Below are 17,655 nucleotides of genomic sequence, written 5' to 3'. Positions count from 1 at the left end.
CCGATCCGCCCGCGAGTGCATGTCGCTGGGAGCTGCGTCGGCTCTGCTGGTTCCCTGCTCTCTCTACCCTGGAACAGGAAGTAACCTGTTCCGGGGCAGAGGGAGCAGGGAACCAGCGGAGCCGCCCCCCCCCAGCGGCGTGCACCCGGGGCGGACCGCCCCACCGCCCCCCCTTCCTACGCCACTGCCCTAGTCTATGGGAACCGATGTTCAGCATAATATAGGCCAGTGTTTCCCCAAGTCCAGTCCTGGAGTACCCATTGCCTGTCAGGTTTTCAGGATATCCACAATGAATATGCATGAAAGAGATTTGAATATGCTGGAGGCAGCGTATGCAAATCAATTTCGTACACATTCATTGTAGATATCCAGAAAACCTGACTAGCAAAGGGTACTCCAGGATTGGACTTGGGGAAACATTGTTATAGGCCTTCATTTATCTTTCTATTCATTTTTTTGAATTGAGCTAATCACCAGTTTTAAGCATATTCTAAGATTTTTTTTTAAATTTATTTATTGCATTTGTATCCCACATTTTCCCACCTATTTGCGGGTTCAGTGTGGCTTACAATACATTGTGAGTCATGGAATTACATTGGTTACAATATGGTTATGGGTTATATTGAGAAGAGTTATGGGAAGACAGTCGAAGTCAAACATGTTTTGGGAAAACAAGTCAAAGTCAAACATAGTTTGGGAATGGAACAGTAGAATGTAACAATGGGGAAGTGATCGGCGATAGAACAATGGCGAGAGAACATTAGTGTATAACAGTTCCATCTGTGGGTAGGGTTTTAAGTGTGGTGAGATTAAGGGGAAGAGAGATCAGAAGAGAGTGTATTGCTCTATCTCTGTAAGTGCGTAAGGACTTTATTTAATTTAAGACATCATATTTTTCAGTTTCAAATTCATTTTGGTTAAGGGCTGCTGTGCAGCTCACCACAATATCCTATTCACTTATATTCTATACATCTCATTGAGTGAATTCCTTCAAAAAGACAGTAAATTCTAATAAATAAAATAATACATAAATAAATATTCAGTATCTCACTAATTCTGATCATTTCAGAAAGTCACCGTCTCTGAACCCTAGGTGGCGCATTCATACAAGTTTGCAGATCTAAGAAAGGAACACCAGACTTTATGGTCGCTTGGCTTATCATGCACCTTACAGCTTTTCATTTCCATGACAGTTCGAAAAAAAAAAAAAACATGACAACACTATGCTTACTATGCTTAATAAAAGCTGTGTTGGGATGTAATACTTGTACGTGTTTTATTTTTAAAATCACAAGCATAGACGTCAAATAAAGGAGTATTCTAAAGGTTAAAGCAGTGAGCTGGGGAGCTCAGTTCAAATCACACTGTGGCTCCTTTTGATTTTGGGCAGACTATTTAACCTTCCACAGCCTGAGGTACAAACTTAGAGACCCTTTTAGTAAAGTGTGTTAATCACTTACCATCGGGTTTTATATAGTTCACCCAAATTTGGGCACAGGTCCCAGATCTGCATGTAAACTAATAATTTTATGAGTTGTTAATTGGTGTTAATTGGCACCCATTTGGGTTTATGTGTGGGTCTGCCCTGAACCCTATTCTATAAAGTCTGTGCTTAAATTTTATAGCGTATAACTCAAAAGGGAACGTGGGAGGGGCATGGGTGGGTCAGGGACATTCCCAGAAATTAGGCACGATGTTAAATTATTATTATTAGCATTTGTATAGCGCTACCAGACGCACGCAGTGCTGAATACCTGATACAAAGAGACAGTCCCTGCTCAAAAGAGCTTACAATCTAAGTAATACAGACAAACAAGACAGTTACGGGTGAGGGAAGTAATGGGTGAGAAGGGAGGAAGGGACAAGGGGAGGGCAATTGTGGCTAGGAGCTAAAAGCCAAATAATAGAATAAGGTCACTTACATACTCAACTGCCATTAGTTGTGTGCCAACATTTACACCAGGTTTCAGCAGGTGTGCCGCGCCCACAGTTAGGTGCGAGATCTTACGCTAAGCTAACATTCTGTAAAAGGCACTCTGCTAGTTTAGCACAAATCTTTCCATTGCCTAACTTTGGGCTTCATTTATAGAATTATCCCCTTAATGCATGGGTAACACATGAAAATAGGCTACTGCATGGCTATGTTAAGTCATTTGTGGTAGCTACCATGCATTGTTGAATTCTTTTAGAAGTTTGCTTTAGGGGCATGGCAGAGGGGGGATGGCCATTTGTTCGCCTGCTAGCACTTTGTTCTTCCCACTTGTAAACTGGCTAACGCACTAGCTTAGCACCTCCTAAATAGAAGGCAATAAGTGCCGCAATGTTAACTCTCTGTAGGTACAATGGACGAACATTAACACATAACCTACAATAAAAAAAATACAGGGAACTCTATCAAATCATGCCACATTAAATTTCGGCTTAGCATGCAATAAAATCCTGCTTTAGTAAAAGGCGTCTTGTTGTAAACCTTTCATGGATGAAAAAGACCTATTTGAGCTAGATCTGAAACAAATACACAAGTATTGCCATACTAGGAAAGACCAAAGATCCATCGAGCCCAGCATCCTGTTTCCAACAGTGGCCAATCCAGGTCAGAAATACCCAGCTAGATCCCCAAGGCATGAGCTAAAGCCATAAATCCTTCCCTTTATTAAGGATACAGTAAATAACATGTCCACTCCTCAACATACCTTAATCTGCAGGGGTCTATGCTGGGACCACTGCTTTTTAACCTATTTTGTAAATGATCTAGAGATGGGAATAATTAGTGAGGTAATTACATTTGCTGATGTCACAAAATTTTTCAAAGTTGTTAGGTCGCAAGAGGATTGTGAAAAATTACAAGAGAACCTTACAAGACTGGGAAGCTGGGTATCCAAATGGCAGATGACATTTAATGTGAGCAAGTGCAAAGTGATGCATGTGGAAAAGAGGAACCCAAACTAGAGTTATGTGATGCAAGGTTCCACATTAGCAGTCACCTACAAGGAAAAGGATCTAGGTGTCATCACTGATGATACTTTGAAACCCTCTGCTTAGTGTGCAGTGGCAGCTAAGAAAGCAAATAGAACGTTAGGCATTTTTAGGAAAGGAATGGAAAGCAAAAATGAGAATGTTATAATGCCTTTGTATTGCTGCATGGTACAACCTCACCTCAAATCCTGTGTACAGTTCTGGTTACCACATCTCAAAAAAGATATGGAGGCGACAACGAAATTAGAAAAGGTACAAAGGGCAACAAAAATGAAAAAGAGATGACTTCTCTATGAGGAAAGGCTAAAGCAGCTAGAGATCTTCAACTTGGGAGACGAGATGGCTGAGGTGAGATATGATAGCTATAAAATAATGAGTGGAATAGGTGGACGTGGATCGATTGTTTACTCTTTCCAAAAACACGACGACTAGGGGGCATGTAATGAAGCTATTAAGTAGTAAATTTTAAACAAACTGGACAAAATATTTCTTCACTCAACGTGTAATTAAAATCTGGCATTTGTTGCCAGAGAAGTGGTAAAAGCAGTTAGCTTAGCAGGGCTTTAAAAAGGTCTGTATAATTTTCTAAAAGAAAAGTCCATAACCCATTATTAAGATGGACTTGGGGAAAATGCACTGCTTATTTCTAGGATAAGCAACATAAAATCTATTTTACTGTTTTGGGATCTTGCTAGGTACTTGTAATCTGGATTGGCCACTGTTGGAAACAGGATGCTGGGCTTGATGGACCTTTGATCTGTTCAAGTATGGCAACACTTGTGTTCTTATGACTAAGAGCCAAATTTATGGAGCTTCCCCCCCCCTCCCCAAAAAAAGACACAGACTTCAATTAGCCTTTGTGCTAATTCAGGGCCCGATTTACTATATGGATAATCAAAACCGAAGGCTCACCACCACAGACCAGGTAACACCAGCAATCAAGCAGAAAAATCATATCTCACTAGGCCAAGCGGAAGAAAAAGTTAGAATCTTGTCAGGGCAAGTATCTTCAGATTCCCACATGTGATTACAATTTCTCTCCTTTTTTTGATCAAAATAGTTTAAAAAAAATGAAAAGATCTGCTTCCTCCTTTTTAATAGAGGACAGGAGTGGCCTAGTGGTTAGGGTGGTGGACTTTGGTCCTGAGGAACTGAGTTCAATTCCCACTTCAGGCACAGGCAGCTCCTTGTGACTCTGGGCAAGTCACTTAACCCTCCATTGCCCCATGTAAGCCACATTGAGCCTGCCATGAGCAGGAAAGCATGGGGTACACATGTAATAAAAAATAATACAGCAAAGCCTACTGATTCTTTGGAAGAATACTAGCACAGCTCTGTTACTGTACTGAAGGAGGGCCTTAAGCTGTATATTATGAACTTGTTTCTTAATACACTGTTTTCTGCTTGTGCAAAAGGACCCTGTTAAATTATACTGTATAGTCCTGAACATTTTACAGAGATGATGTTTAATTAGTACTTGAAACCCTAAACAAGATCAATTTGGAAATAAACTGTTGTCTCCAGATTCAACTTTTATGTGGCCTCTTAACCTCCAATTCTAAACAAGTTATTGAAAAGTCCCTTCAGTACTCGGCTGCTTGTAGCAAAATGAATCTTGGTTCAGAGAAACCAAGGTAAATCTTAGTTCTGTGGAATTTGGATTTTTGCAAGTAAAAACAAAAACCTCCATTTAGACTGATTATGATGGGTATCATATTTTTAGACAGAACAATTACTTACACCCAACCTTCTCATATTTTAAAGTTAAAAAGAATCATCATTGAGGTTGCAAGTAGCTGCTGTGCCAGAAACGAGTAATTTTTAGACTATCTACTTTGGGACAAATTTTGTGGGTTTGTTTTACCTGTAAATTTTGCATCAAGTTTCAAAGAAAATTTAGACATGTACTTTACTTTTCAAACTTGCTGATTTATCCACTTGCTTTGTGTGTAGGAAAATTCTAAAATAATGCACATAATTGGAATTTCAATCCCTGGAACACTTTTTCCTAAATATAGTTAAAAGTACATGCGTTGTGGAACACCATTTGTACATTTAGCCATACTGAGGAAGAGTGACAGTTTTCATACAGCCATTTACATATGTAAATATCTGTTCACCTATGTCAGTGTTTCCTATGTGAGCCCTGGAATATCCCCCTTGACAGTTAGGTTTTCAGGATATCCACAATGAATATGCATAAGGCTGATTTGCATACACTGCTTCCATTCTATACAAATCTCTTTTATGAATATTCATTGTGGATATCCTTAAAACCTGACTGGCAAATGAGTATTCTAGGACCGACTTGGGAAATACTGACCTATGTCTATGGCTTGAGAATTGTCCTTTGGATTTGAAGAACATTGTCTAAACAATGTTTATCACATAAAAGTTGAATAATTGTTCTCTTTGGAGACCAAAGGGTCCTCTTTTCTAAGGTGTGCCGAAAATGGGCTGCTCTAGTGTAGGCACGTGTTTTGAATGTGCACAGATCCACTTTTCAGTGCACCTGTAAAAAAAGGTGGAAAAATAAAAATTGGAGCGCGTCCATTTTGGGTCTGAGACCTTACCACCAGCCACTGACTTAGCAGTAAGGTCTCACATGTAGAATGATTACCGCCCGGTTTCCGCCATGCGCAGGAAAATAAAAATTATTCATAAAAATCCAAAATTACCACCCAGGCCATGCAGGAAGCTGTGCGGTAACTCCAAATTGACACACGCTGGGCGTGCGTAGGCGCCTACGTGGCTTAGTAAAAGGGCCCCCAAGCTTCTAACTTCCTGTTTGAGCTAGTGAGGTATGATTTTTCAGCTTGATTGCTACATTGCTGGTGTTATCTGGTCTATAGTTGTGAGCCTGTGGTTTTGATTATCCATGTAGTAAATTGAGCTCTTGGGCTTCAGAACCCCAAGGAAGCCACTGGCATAGCCAGACAGTCAATTTTGAATGGGCCTGAGCTCAAGGTGGATGGGTACAACATTTTCTCTGCTCCTGCCCTACCCCAGCATCACACAAGGTAAGGGAGCTATGTTCCTGGGAGCAATTGATGAAGTCCACTGTAGTGCCCCCTAGGGTGCCCGGTTGGTGTCCTGGCATGTCAAGGGGACCAGTGCACTACAAATGCTGGCTCATCCCATGTCCAAATGCAAGCCATTTGAACTATGGTACAAACTTCCCAAGATTAGAGACTTCAAGACTTGCACCTGAGTTCCTTCCTGGACAGCACAGTTGAGGAGGTAAGGTGGTGGTGTTACCTTTGCCAGGAAGGTGGTGGTGTTACCTTTGCCAGGTGGGGGAAGGGGGCGGGCAATTTCTAGGTGAGAGAAGAAACCTTGGCTCTGCCCCTGAAAGATTACAAAAAAATGATATCTGTAAACGTATTTGCTGAACTATAATATAAGTGGTTTACACCTCTGGTTGCATTACAGAAAAACAGTATATCAAGTCCAGGACTACTTTACCCTTTACCCTCTTGGTTCATTTTTCACATTTGTAAAGCTGGGATTGGTATAAACAGCCCCACACAATGCCTGTATTTCACAAACTATTCTGAAAGAAAACAGTCCAAAATATTTTCCAGATAATTTATCATATTTTATTGGTTTGGCCTTTAGTATTGTACATAATGAGCAATATACAAAATTCCATTTTTGACCTTTTAAATTTTAGATTGACAAAGAGCACAAACCTACATTGAAGTTTGTGAAATTGAAATAAATTAATGCAAGTACTACTTAAGACTTATAATAAAATGACATGTATGAATCCAGGAAAGAGTGCATGAACTTGTTACCTGGCAACAACCGTGGTTATTTTTTTTTAAGTCATGGAAAGATATCTGGTTAATATTATAAAAGCCTGGCAGAAGAAATAGAGATAAGGGGCCATGTATACATTTAAACCAGTGCAATTTATTACTTATTAGAATTGCGCCAAAGAGAATTATACTAACCAGTCAACTTTATTGAAGGACTTATTTTTCACAGAACAAAAGTGTTGACCTTCCTCTCCTAAGGTAAGGATACTGTTTCTGGGATTTTATGTGCATCAGTCTTCTGGAAGTACTTGGTCTTAAACGATAAAGCTCTCAATTTACAGTCAACAGAACTTTTTACTGATCTTATCTCGATGCCCTACTGTCCAAAGTTTTATAAAAGTCATCAGTTTATAAAAGAGACCTCAAAGATGCACACTGGCTTACAATGAAATTAAGGTCTACCCACAGAACTAAGATAATTAGTTCTGTATCCATATTGCTCTGCTATGCTACAAAATCCAATAAAAAGGTATATGGGAGAATAATCTGTTTAACATGGGAACACATCAATCAAGTGTAACATTATTCCCTTAAAGCTACACTGATACTTTAGCATATTGTGCTATATGCATGTAGAATGCATACAGTTCATCTTCTTAACACCATCACATTTGCCACTTGACCAATCAGACTGAAGATTTCACATGAACATCAAGTACGCTGGATTGGTACAAAATGGTGTGAAGAAAAAATTCAGGCAAGAAAATGTGTTGACAGATGCTTCCTAAATTTTCAGCATGCTATAACTAGATCTCTTTGACAACAATTCTTACTGCTTGAAATTCTTTGAAATGACACCAGTGATCTACCAAGATATATTCTTCTCAGATGCAACCAATGTCAAGATAAAACTTAGATGGGCTTAAGCACTGACCTATTTAATGTATGTATATACAAAAACAAGTTACTTACCAGGTATTCGTCATGGACAACAGGATACAAGTCCTCACAACATGGGTGACGTCCAGTTTAGGAGTTCCCAGAAGATTTTGAGCAAGCTCACAGCACATGTATGCCATTTCCCACCTGCCACTCACTGTCCTTGAAGGACTGCTTCAGTGTATTTTCAGCCTTAACGTAGAGTAGAACTCTACTGGGAGGTGGCAGGGTATGTGAAGACTTAGCCTGCTGAAGGAGTAGGCTAGTGGTTAGTACAGCAGACTTTGATCCTGGGGAACTGGATTCAATTCCCACAGCAGCTCCTTGTGACTCTGGGCAAGTCACCTAACATTCCATTGCTCCAGGTACAAATAAGTACCTGCATATGCTATATAAACCATTTTGAATGAGGTTGCAAAAACCATAGAAAAGTGGTATATCAAGGCCCATTCCCTTCCCTAAGGAGAACACATGCTACAGGTAAATAACTGTCTTCAACAGAAAATAAGCAATGGGGGAGGATACAAATAATGGCACTGCAACAGGCAGACATCAATCTTTTTGAGTATTGTCTTTTATTTTTTTCCTTTTTGAAAGGCAGCCTAAAACTGAAACAAATAGGCGGGGGGGGGGGGGGGGGGGGGGGGGGGGGGGGGACCTACTGCTCCACTGTCCTGTTTCGAACAGTAACATGATACGAATGTTTGAACAGATATCCACATTGCAACCTTGCAAATATCTTCCACGGACGCTGATCTCAAGTGGGCTACCAATGCTGTCATAGCTCCGACATAACTCTGAAGAGTCACACCTGAGTGTAAGCAAAGGAAATGCCAGCTGCTAACCAATTAGAAAGTGTGTATTTGTCGATGGCAGCACCAATCCTATTAGCAGCAAAAGAATCAAGAAGCTGGATGGATTTTCTAAGGGGTTTAGACCACTCCAGGCAGAAGGCCAAAGCTCTCTTGCAATCCAGTGTGTGCAGAGTGGTTTTACCTTTGTGGACATGAGGTCTGGAAAAGAATACTGGTAGGACAATTGACTCATTAAGAAGGAATTCTGATACCATCCTAGGAAGGAACTTAGGATTAATATACAGAATCACTCTTTTAAAAATTTTTTATAAAGTTGAACAGTTTCTAGGGCATGATGTTCATTAACTCTGCAAGCTGATGTGACCACCACCAAAATAAGGTCTTCCAGATCAGGACTTCAGATGACAGATGTTGAGTGGCTCAAAAGAAGTTTTCATCTACTGAATGAATACCATGTTTTTGGTCCCATGTCATAGTGGGAGACTTCAATAGAAGCAAACCCCACATAAAGTCAATAGCTAAAGTATGAAGAGAGATGGGTTTACCTTCTACATAATGACATGTGCCAACTGCACTGAAATGTACACCGAGTTGGGTTTTAAACCTGACCAATAGATGTAGAAGGTATGTTTACCTGCAGTTTTTTTTTTTTTGTGGGACAGAACAAAGGCTCTAGGGCCTTTCCCTCACACCTGAAAGCAATCATCTTCCATTTGAAACAATATGATTGGCAGTATGCCCCTTGTGATCTCCTCACTGATCCCTCCTGAAAGCCAAAAGGACTTCTCAGATACTATTGGTCAGGTCCAAGAAAGTCAAAGTTAGCCTCTCAATATCCATGTTGTAAGGGTGTTTCCCAAGCACGTATGATCAGTGTTGGAGAAAGTCCAAATTCATAAGACTTCCTATGGAAAGTTCCAGAAGAAGAGGGAGCCAGATTTGTCTTGGCCATTAAGGAGACAGGGTCAATGATTACCTATTATTAATGTGACCCTATTATTATAGCTACAGAGAGCATGCAATCCCAAAAGGCTTACTTTTCTATTTATGTTGCTGCTCTCAGCCCTCCCACAGCGTCACAGCCAAGACTGACATTATCCCCAGTCCTCCGGAGAGCCCACATAGGCCTAATTACAGTATTGGCTTGTTGAGGTTTTTTTTTTCAGCCTACCTAAGTCGCAACCCCATTTGGAGTCACAACCCCCAGTTTGGGAAGCCATTGGCTATGAGAATCCTGGTTCCAAGATGTTGAGTTTCAAGAGAGTTTTTGCTATGAAGGGTAGTGTACAGAAGTTCCTCTCCCCAATTCAGGCAGAAGGCAACTGAGTCTAGTTTGCAATTTGTCCTTATCCTGCCAGATATGTGGCCTTAAGGATCACTCCATGATAAAAAGGCAGTTCCACATCCTGACAGTCTCTCAACACAGGAGGCTGAATGCTGTTCCTTCCTGCTTTTTGACACAGGACAGGCCAACTTGATTGTCAGTTTAGAACAATTCTGTTGGCTAGCTGATCTTGTAAAGTCTTAAGAGCATTTCATATGGCTCTCAGCTCTGGAAATCTATCTGATGAAGATTCTTCTGGGAGGACCAAATCCCTTCAGTGTGCAAGCCACCTACATGGGATCTCCAACTCAGTTTGGATACACTTGTCAACAACACTGCTCAAGTTGGAGAAATTTATAAAGGGACACCTTTTGCCAGTTTGAATTGATTTCTTCACCAAGAATGCGAGTCCTGGAGAGATCTGGTGACAGAACTTAAATCTCAAAACTTTCCAGTGGCTTGTGTCCACTGAGCCTGTTTCAAACTGAAGATGTTCCAGGGGCATTATATTGAAGCTCTATGGCCCAACATCCTCAATATCTGCATCCAGAGTGAGAAGGATCATGGTCTGACCTAGGCATTGAAGGCACCAATCATGGGCATCCATAATGGATATGGTCCTGTTGCACCAGGTATACTTTATGAAGCTGCTGGGGGCTTTCTTTTGGGACATGTTATCCAGAAAAACAGCAGCAGTGAAATGAAAATACTCTTGACGGGAGCACAAGGCATTAATGTGGCTTGCACTTAGCCTAACACACACACACACACACACGTAAAATGACTAAAAAACTAACTAAAGATTCTAACAGGAGAGTATGGCAGAAAACAGCAAGACTTAAAGGAAAAGCTTACAAAAATATTAGCAAATTTAAGAAAAATTCACTGTGGAGAATGATGGAAACCACAGTGCAGCACATCTGACTAGCGTCACAGAAAAATAAATATATACTGAAGTGGCCCCATATTACAGTGGCAGATGGGAAATGGCACGCATGCACAGTAAGCCTACTCAAAAGCTTCTGGAAACTCTAAGCTGGTTTACCATTTCCTGTTCTGGGGCTCCACTAGTGACATCACCTATATTGTGAAGACTTGCTATCTTGCTTTGTCCTTGGAGAATTAAGTTAATACATTTTAGTTGTAAATTTGGATGACCTTATATATATATATGTGGTTTTATGTTATAAAGTCATTTTAATAGAACAAATTGCTCAGTTATTACAACTAACTTTAAGCTGAACACCTCTTTGCAAACAGAAAACAGTAGTTCAACTTCACATGGGGCATACCACCAAGCATCTTTAGAAAATTCACTGTCTTTTAAGTTAATGGCTATTTTGAGATTTGGACTCTCTCTCTCCCCTGATCTGAGACTGAAAAAAAATTTAAATTCATAAAGATATTTTGAAATCTATTTGTCCATATGCATGGGCACCATGGATAATAAATGAGACACTGGTAACAGATACAACTGAAATCTTACAGTGCAAGTTTCAGATGAAGGATTTTTTTCAGCTATGGAACAAAAGGTTCTTTTCTTGCAGTGTGAACTGAATAAGGTGATCAGAAAGGGAAATCATTATCACACCACGACAGATCAGGTTTCAGCAAATGCAAATTACTCTGTATTTGTATATAAACTAATTCAGATTCTCCTAGAGTTTTGATTTATTCATGCGACATGTTACATCAGAGGCACCAAAGTGGTTTTCAATACAATGTACAATAACAAGTATAAAATAGGCCCTAAAAAAAATTCTGCCCTCTGACCCCACTTATATTCAATTAGAGAGAAGTTCATAGAGCATGTTCACCAACGGTCATTACTGGGGGGGGGGGGGGGGGAGGAAATAATTTTGTCTGCAGCATTAAAAGTTTCATATGACACTTGAATATAGATCATTGTACTTAATTTTTTTTTAATGGAATTCAGAGCACATCTTTTGTGTGGAATTATCTCAAGATGTCAAAATAAATATCATTAAATAAGGCAATTTTTAAAGGGTGATTCTGTGAGTAAAATGACCTGACTGAAAATTTTCCTCCTTTATGTAGCAATTCTGTGACTTCCATACTTTCAGCCACATTAAAGAGGAATTCTTGTAGGAATGTTTAGGATGAAGGGAATAAAATTGCATGAGGACTGGTGATTTCCAGCTGGATGTACAGTATCTTGCACCTTTCTGGCCAACCTTGGAAGCTGCAGATACACAGCACTGGACTTTTTCACATGGGTCATCTCCCTTTGATCATTTGTGTAAGCATGTGTTAAAAAGCACTTGTATGCTTTGCCACTACACAGGTGATCTGAAAATTGTCCCCACAAAAAACAGGTCTATACACCCTAATTGATCAGATATAGCTTGGTTGTTTGATATTTGAACTTTATTAAAAATATTCAAATAAACCAGGGAAATAAATATTTGAAAGGCTGGTTCTCAGACAAGGTGCGTTACATATATGTAGACATAAAGGCTGAAAGGTCTATTACCGTTGCCCATTAAATCAACTATAGAGGTTGAGCAGTACACTAGTGTTTTGAAGTGAATATATTCTTTAAACTGGAATTACAGGAACCTGGAGAAACAAAAACTACTGACATCCTGAATGAACCCTGGGAAGAATAAGAAATGTCAATTGGACAAGGCAGCTTGAACGTATCACCTTAAAAGTAAAAGAATGCAGATGCAACCTAGCCACTGATCTGTAAAATCTAAACTGAGGTCCCTGCCAAACTTTTAGGATTGAGTGATCTGCAGGGATTCCAACATGTCTTCTACAGCCTTAAGGGAGTACTTTGTTTCCTTTTTACTGCAACCTGCAAACTAAAACAGAGGGAGAACATTTAGACTTATATACTAAATGCATGTACACACTTATTTTGCTCAATGAAACCAAGGATCAAAATACAATATTGTTAATTTTCTACAATTACCGCAATGCACCTCACACCTCCTCTGAGAAACATGCAAACTGCAGCACATAGCAGCGACATTTCTCAATGTCTACTTTAATCTAGGTTCTTCTAGCCCGCCATATCCCTGAAAAGGTTCCAAGCAGCTTACACAGGAAAAGAATACAATGAATAAAAAAAAAAACACACAACAAATTTCCATGTTATTACAAATAATTTTCCAATAAGTAAGTTTTCAAGTGTTTTCTAAACAGTAAATAAGTAGGCTGGAGAATTTGCTGTTCTGTTTTGTAATCTGCAATGCCTAGCACGTTAAAAGATGAAGCTCATTAAGTTATGTTCTCAAATGGTTTAGTTACTAATTTATGATGAATACAAGTGTGGACTGACTGAGCCTAGTCCTGCACAGCAATATTTATTAATTAAGCATCACAGGTTAGAAAACAACCTCCATAGTTGATTACAATAGCAGAAAACTAAAAAGCTCATTGAGTTAAACCTTTTTGGATTGTCAAAAACATTCTTTGTGTTCTTTTCAAAAAATAGTGAAGAAATGAGAAGTAGAAACAGATTTGTAGGAATCCCATAGGGCTTACGGGGTGTATACTCTTGTATAAGCCTCCTGGACTGAGATGATCCAAGCATTTTACATAAGTCACCTCTAACAAACCTGAGCTGGTCTTGAACTGGTGATCTAGAGGTTAAAGTCTCTGCAATAACTGCTCTCATCTACCCAGTCCCTCACTTTCTATATAGTAATACAGGGGCAAGGGACAAACGCTGCTCATTTGTAGCCAATTCTCAAGCACTGAGAAATATTTTTCCATAAATGTGTTGATTTACCTACAAGCTAACATATCTATCCTTTTCTCTGCAAAAATGTGTCTAATTTTATAAATATAACATAACTAAAAAGTCCTCAATGCATGCTGTCTGAAAACGTATTTACCACTGACGTAGCATTGGCGAAATGAGGGGCCCCTTGGAAGGGTTTTTCATTTGGTGCTGGTTGGATTGCACACATGCATTGAGAACTTTTCAGTTAAGTTATATATTTGCTGTACATTATATGTTTACTTGCGTTTCAGATCATTCGATCTGCTACCATTGTGTTTGTTTTTTGTACTCACACTGGCTTTGAGTGATCTTGTTGACATACTGTGACTGTTTACATTGTTGGAGTGGAGTTTTTTTTAATGCCGTTTGGCTTTTTTTTCCACTTATGCCACATTTAGTGTTAGTGACAGGGAGTGGACCAGTGACAGTTTCTGCAGTAGTCCCTGTTGCTGAGACTTTGTCTTCAGTGGGGGAGTAGCCTAATGGTTAGTGCAGTGGGCTTTACTCCTGGCAACCTGGGTTCAATTCCCACTGCAGCTCTTTGTGACCTTGGGAAAGCCACTTAACCCTCCATTGCCCCAGGTACAAAACCTTAGATTGTGAGCACCCTAGGGCCATTGTACCTAGCCACATGTATCTATAATCGACTCTATCAGGTTGTATTTGTTTTTCCACCGGACTAGGCGAATGCCTTTACGGTATTATGTAAGCCACATTGAGCCTGCAAATAGGTGGGAAAATGTGGGATACAAATAAACAAATAAAATAATTTTAAAAAGTACCTGCATATAATGTGTACAGCACTGCATACATCTAGTAGCACTATAGAAATGATTACTAGTAGTAGTAGTCTTGGAGGGGGTGTTTAGCTTTGAGGCTTCACTCCTTTCCTTTCCTCTCTTGTCTTTTTTTTTTTTTCTTTTTCCCTTGTTTGTGCAGTTTTTTTCACTTTATTTGGTTTTGGATAGTGGTCACATATGTCAGCAAGTTGAGTAGGGTCATTTGAAGTATTTTGATATTTGCCCTTTTCCCTCTGTGGATATTGTATTTTTAAAAATTTGATTGGTCATCCTGGTTAGGTCCAGCCCCACCTAGGCACAGCAGCAGCATATGTGCACTATGCACTGGTATTTTCTAAAGGGGAACCTCTTTGGAGTTTTTTCTTTGGCCTTTTGCTTTGATATACCATCTCTGTGCACTGTGGAGATACAGTTGTGAATCTCTGCAGGTCAGACCCTTTATTGCATCCTCCCTAGGCACAGGAAGTTAGAGACTGCTGTGAGTACTGTCCATCTGTAACCAGAAGCTGTGTGAGCTGAGTATTCTGCTGGCATCACATTAAAGGTATCTATCAAATCCTATTTCTAGGTGAATGTATGAGTTTGTAGTCAATGCACATTTGCCATCCGAAAATACAAAATAACCCACAAGGTACAATATAGAGCATAAGGTGATACATTTTTATTGCACTAACAATGCATTTTTGACTAGTTTTTCAAGGTCAAAACCTCATTCCTCTGGTCAGGACAGCATACTGTAATATCACTGCCGAACACCACTGTTCACATGGGGCTAGATTTAGTAAATGGTGCTCAAAAATCAGTGCTCAACGTTATTCTATGAGTACTCCAAGATGAGAGCCCATTATAGAACAGTAATGAGTGCTGAAACCAGGTGTAATTCCAGGTGCCCAATTTGGGGGCACAGCCCCAGTATTCTACAACAGTGTGTGCAAATTTAAAGAACACCTCTGACCTACCCCCCTTTTGGTCTGTACAATATGGGATTTGGGCACACATTGCTATAGAAGATCATGTAGCAAGATGTGTGTGCAAATTTGATTGGTGCCAATTAGTGCCCAATTGTGGGTACTAATTGGCTCATTAGCTAATTTAGTTGAGTGCACATCTGGGATTGGCACCCAAATATCGGTGCCCAATTTTAGAGGCTGTATAAAGAAGCTGGGGGATGGTGAACAGGAAGATGATGGACTGGGGCACTAGGGCTGACTGGGAATCAAGTGATAAAGTACCTGCACAGATCGCCGGAATACTGCAAATACTATTTTGTACTATGTTGTATTCTTTTCAAGTGGATTATTTTTGGCACATAATTCCCTGGAGTCTATTCAGTGTGCATAATGTTATCAGTAACAGAGATACTAGGAGGAGGAAACTGGAGCATCTGCAACAGAGACACAGTGAAGAGGTCCTTCGCTGCTGTATTCAACAGTGTTTCCACAATTTCTTTATTGCTGTCATAGGTTTTGCCCCCATACACCCCATCCCACCCTGCCCTAGCTCCGCCCCACCTCAGCCTCTCCAAACAGCTGAGTCACCAACCACCTATGTGTTTAAACTGTGTTAGCAATTTTGTAGGTCTTCCTTTACATTTTCCAGTATCTCAATCTTATAGTCCAAAGTTTTAATCTTTGAATAAAAATGGCTGTGCTATCAATTTGTTCCTCAACATGTAGTTCAACTTTTTCTACATGTTCATTTAGGGAGGTAATTAAGTTGCAATAAAAGTTGGGCATTTTATTGCACCTTTATTCATGCTGCTTGGGAGCATTGGTCTGTGATGCTCCTAGGCCATATCTTAAAAAGGTTGGGAACTTATTTGCTTTCCTCCTCCCGGCAAACACATCTCCCATATCATATACTCTTCCCAATGACCCCCTCCTCCACAAACTCCTGGGCCTATCTTTACAAAACCCTGGGGTCTAGTGGATACTCGGCAAGAGCAATCCCCAGTTGCTCCTGCCCCTACCAGTGCTGGGTTCAAAATGGCACCAATGACCCCTAGGAGTTGTCTTGACGTACTATTCCTAGGGGTCAAGCAACTGTAATAGAACAAGGGCTTCAATGGAGAAGAGTAAGTGATATGGAGGGGTTTTGGATGGGCATCAGACACAGGAGACAAACGAAAGCCCAGCCACTTTAAGAAACAGCCTGAGGGCAGCCAAATGATTCCAGCACGAAGATAATCTGGCATTATTATTCCAAGAATAAATAGTTTTCAGTATTCAATGCAAGCTGCATTATTTGATTTACATGGTGATGAGGTGCTCTGCATGCGTTTTCATACTTTGCATCTCATTATTAGGTATCCTGTGGTAACTTAAATTAACGTGCATTGTGGTAATATAATGCATGTTACTGGTATTTAGTGCACGTTAAGAGGCAAAGAACATGCATTATAGCTCTAACACACCTTAATAACTACCCTCCCTCTAAGTTCCAACTACTAGAGACAGCCCTTGCCAGTTCCAAGTGCAGGAATGCATCTCAACCAGCAGCACAATGAAGTCTGATTTTAATGCAGGCCTATCCACACTAGAAACCATAGTTGTGGTGTTTCTTGTTCCCTTGAATAGAGTCCTTACAGGTCTACAGAATTTGGCTAACACTGTTGCAAAAGAGTGGACACTGTGGGCGGAGTAGACAACATGAGAAGTGATCTACAAAAATTAGAAGTGCGGGTTGAAGTATGGCAGTCACACTAAGCTTTAATGCACAGAAATGCAGAGTTATGCATTTTAGGTGCAGAAATCCAAAGGAGGTGTATACGACAGGAAAAGAGAGGCTGATATGCATGGAAAAGGAGAAGGACCTTGAGGTGATGGTGTCCGAGGATTTAAAGATGGTGAAACAATGTGACAAGGAAGTAGCCAAAGGCTGCATAGAGAGAGGCATAGCCAGAAGAAGGGAGGTGATAATGCCCCTTTACATGCCATGGGTGAGGCCTCACTTGGAGTACTGTGTTCAGTTTTGGAAGTAGTTATCTTGTTAAGGATATCAAAAGACTTGAAGTGGTTCAGAGAAAGATGACCATATGGTATGGGGTCTGCGCCACAGGACATATGAGAAGAGACTTGAAGATCTGAATATGTATACCCCAGAGAAAAGGAGAGATAGGGGTGATATGATAGACAGTTAAATACTTGAAAGGTATTAATAAGCAAACAGATCTTTTTTCAAAGACAGAGCAGCTACAGAACTAGAGGATATGCAATGAATCTACAAGGAGATAAGCTTAAAAGCAACATCAGGCAATTCTTTTTTCACCGAAAAGGTGGAGGATGCC

At 40.1% G+C, this 17,655-nt stretch overlaps 1 protein-coding gene across 1 annotated transcript in view; it reads right to left on the bottom strand.

Moving 5' to 3' along the window:
* Positions 1 to 12,185: 12,185 nt before the first annotated feature.
* EMC2 (ER membrane protein complex subunit 2) overlaps positions 12,186 to 17,655 on the bottom strand; it is a 102,704-nt gene continuing 97,234 nt past the window's right edge. Inside the window, exon 11 of the mRNA XM_030218060.1 lies at positions 12,186 to 12,643. Coding sequence (XP_030073920.1) covers positions 12,557 to 12,643 — 87 coding nt within the window. The 3' untranslated portion in view covers positions 12,186 to 12,556. The remainder of the gene's footprint in view (positions 12,644 to 17,655) is intronic.

This window comes from Microcaecilia unicolor, chromosome 1 (assembly GCF_901765095.1).
Source record: "Microcaecilia unicolor chromosome 1, aMicUni1.1, whole genome shotgun sequence".
Classification (NCBI taxonomy): Eukaryota; Metazoa; Chordata; class Amphibia; order Gymnophiona; family Siphonopidae; genus Microcaecilia; species Microcaecilia unicolor.
This window is presented reverse-complemented; position numbering and strand designations above follow the sequence as displayed.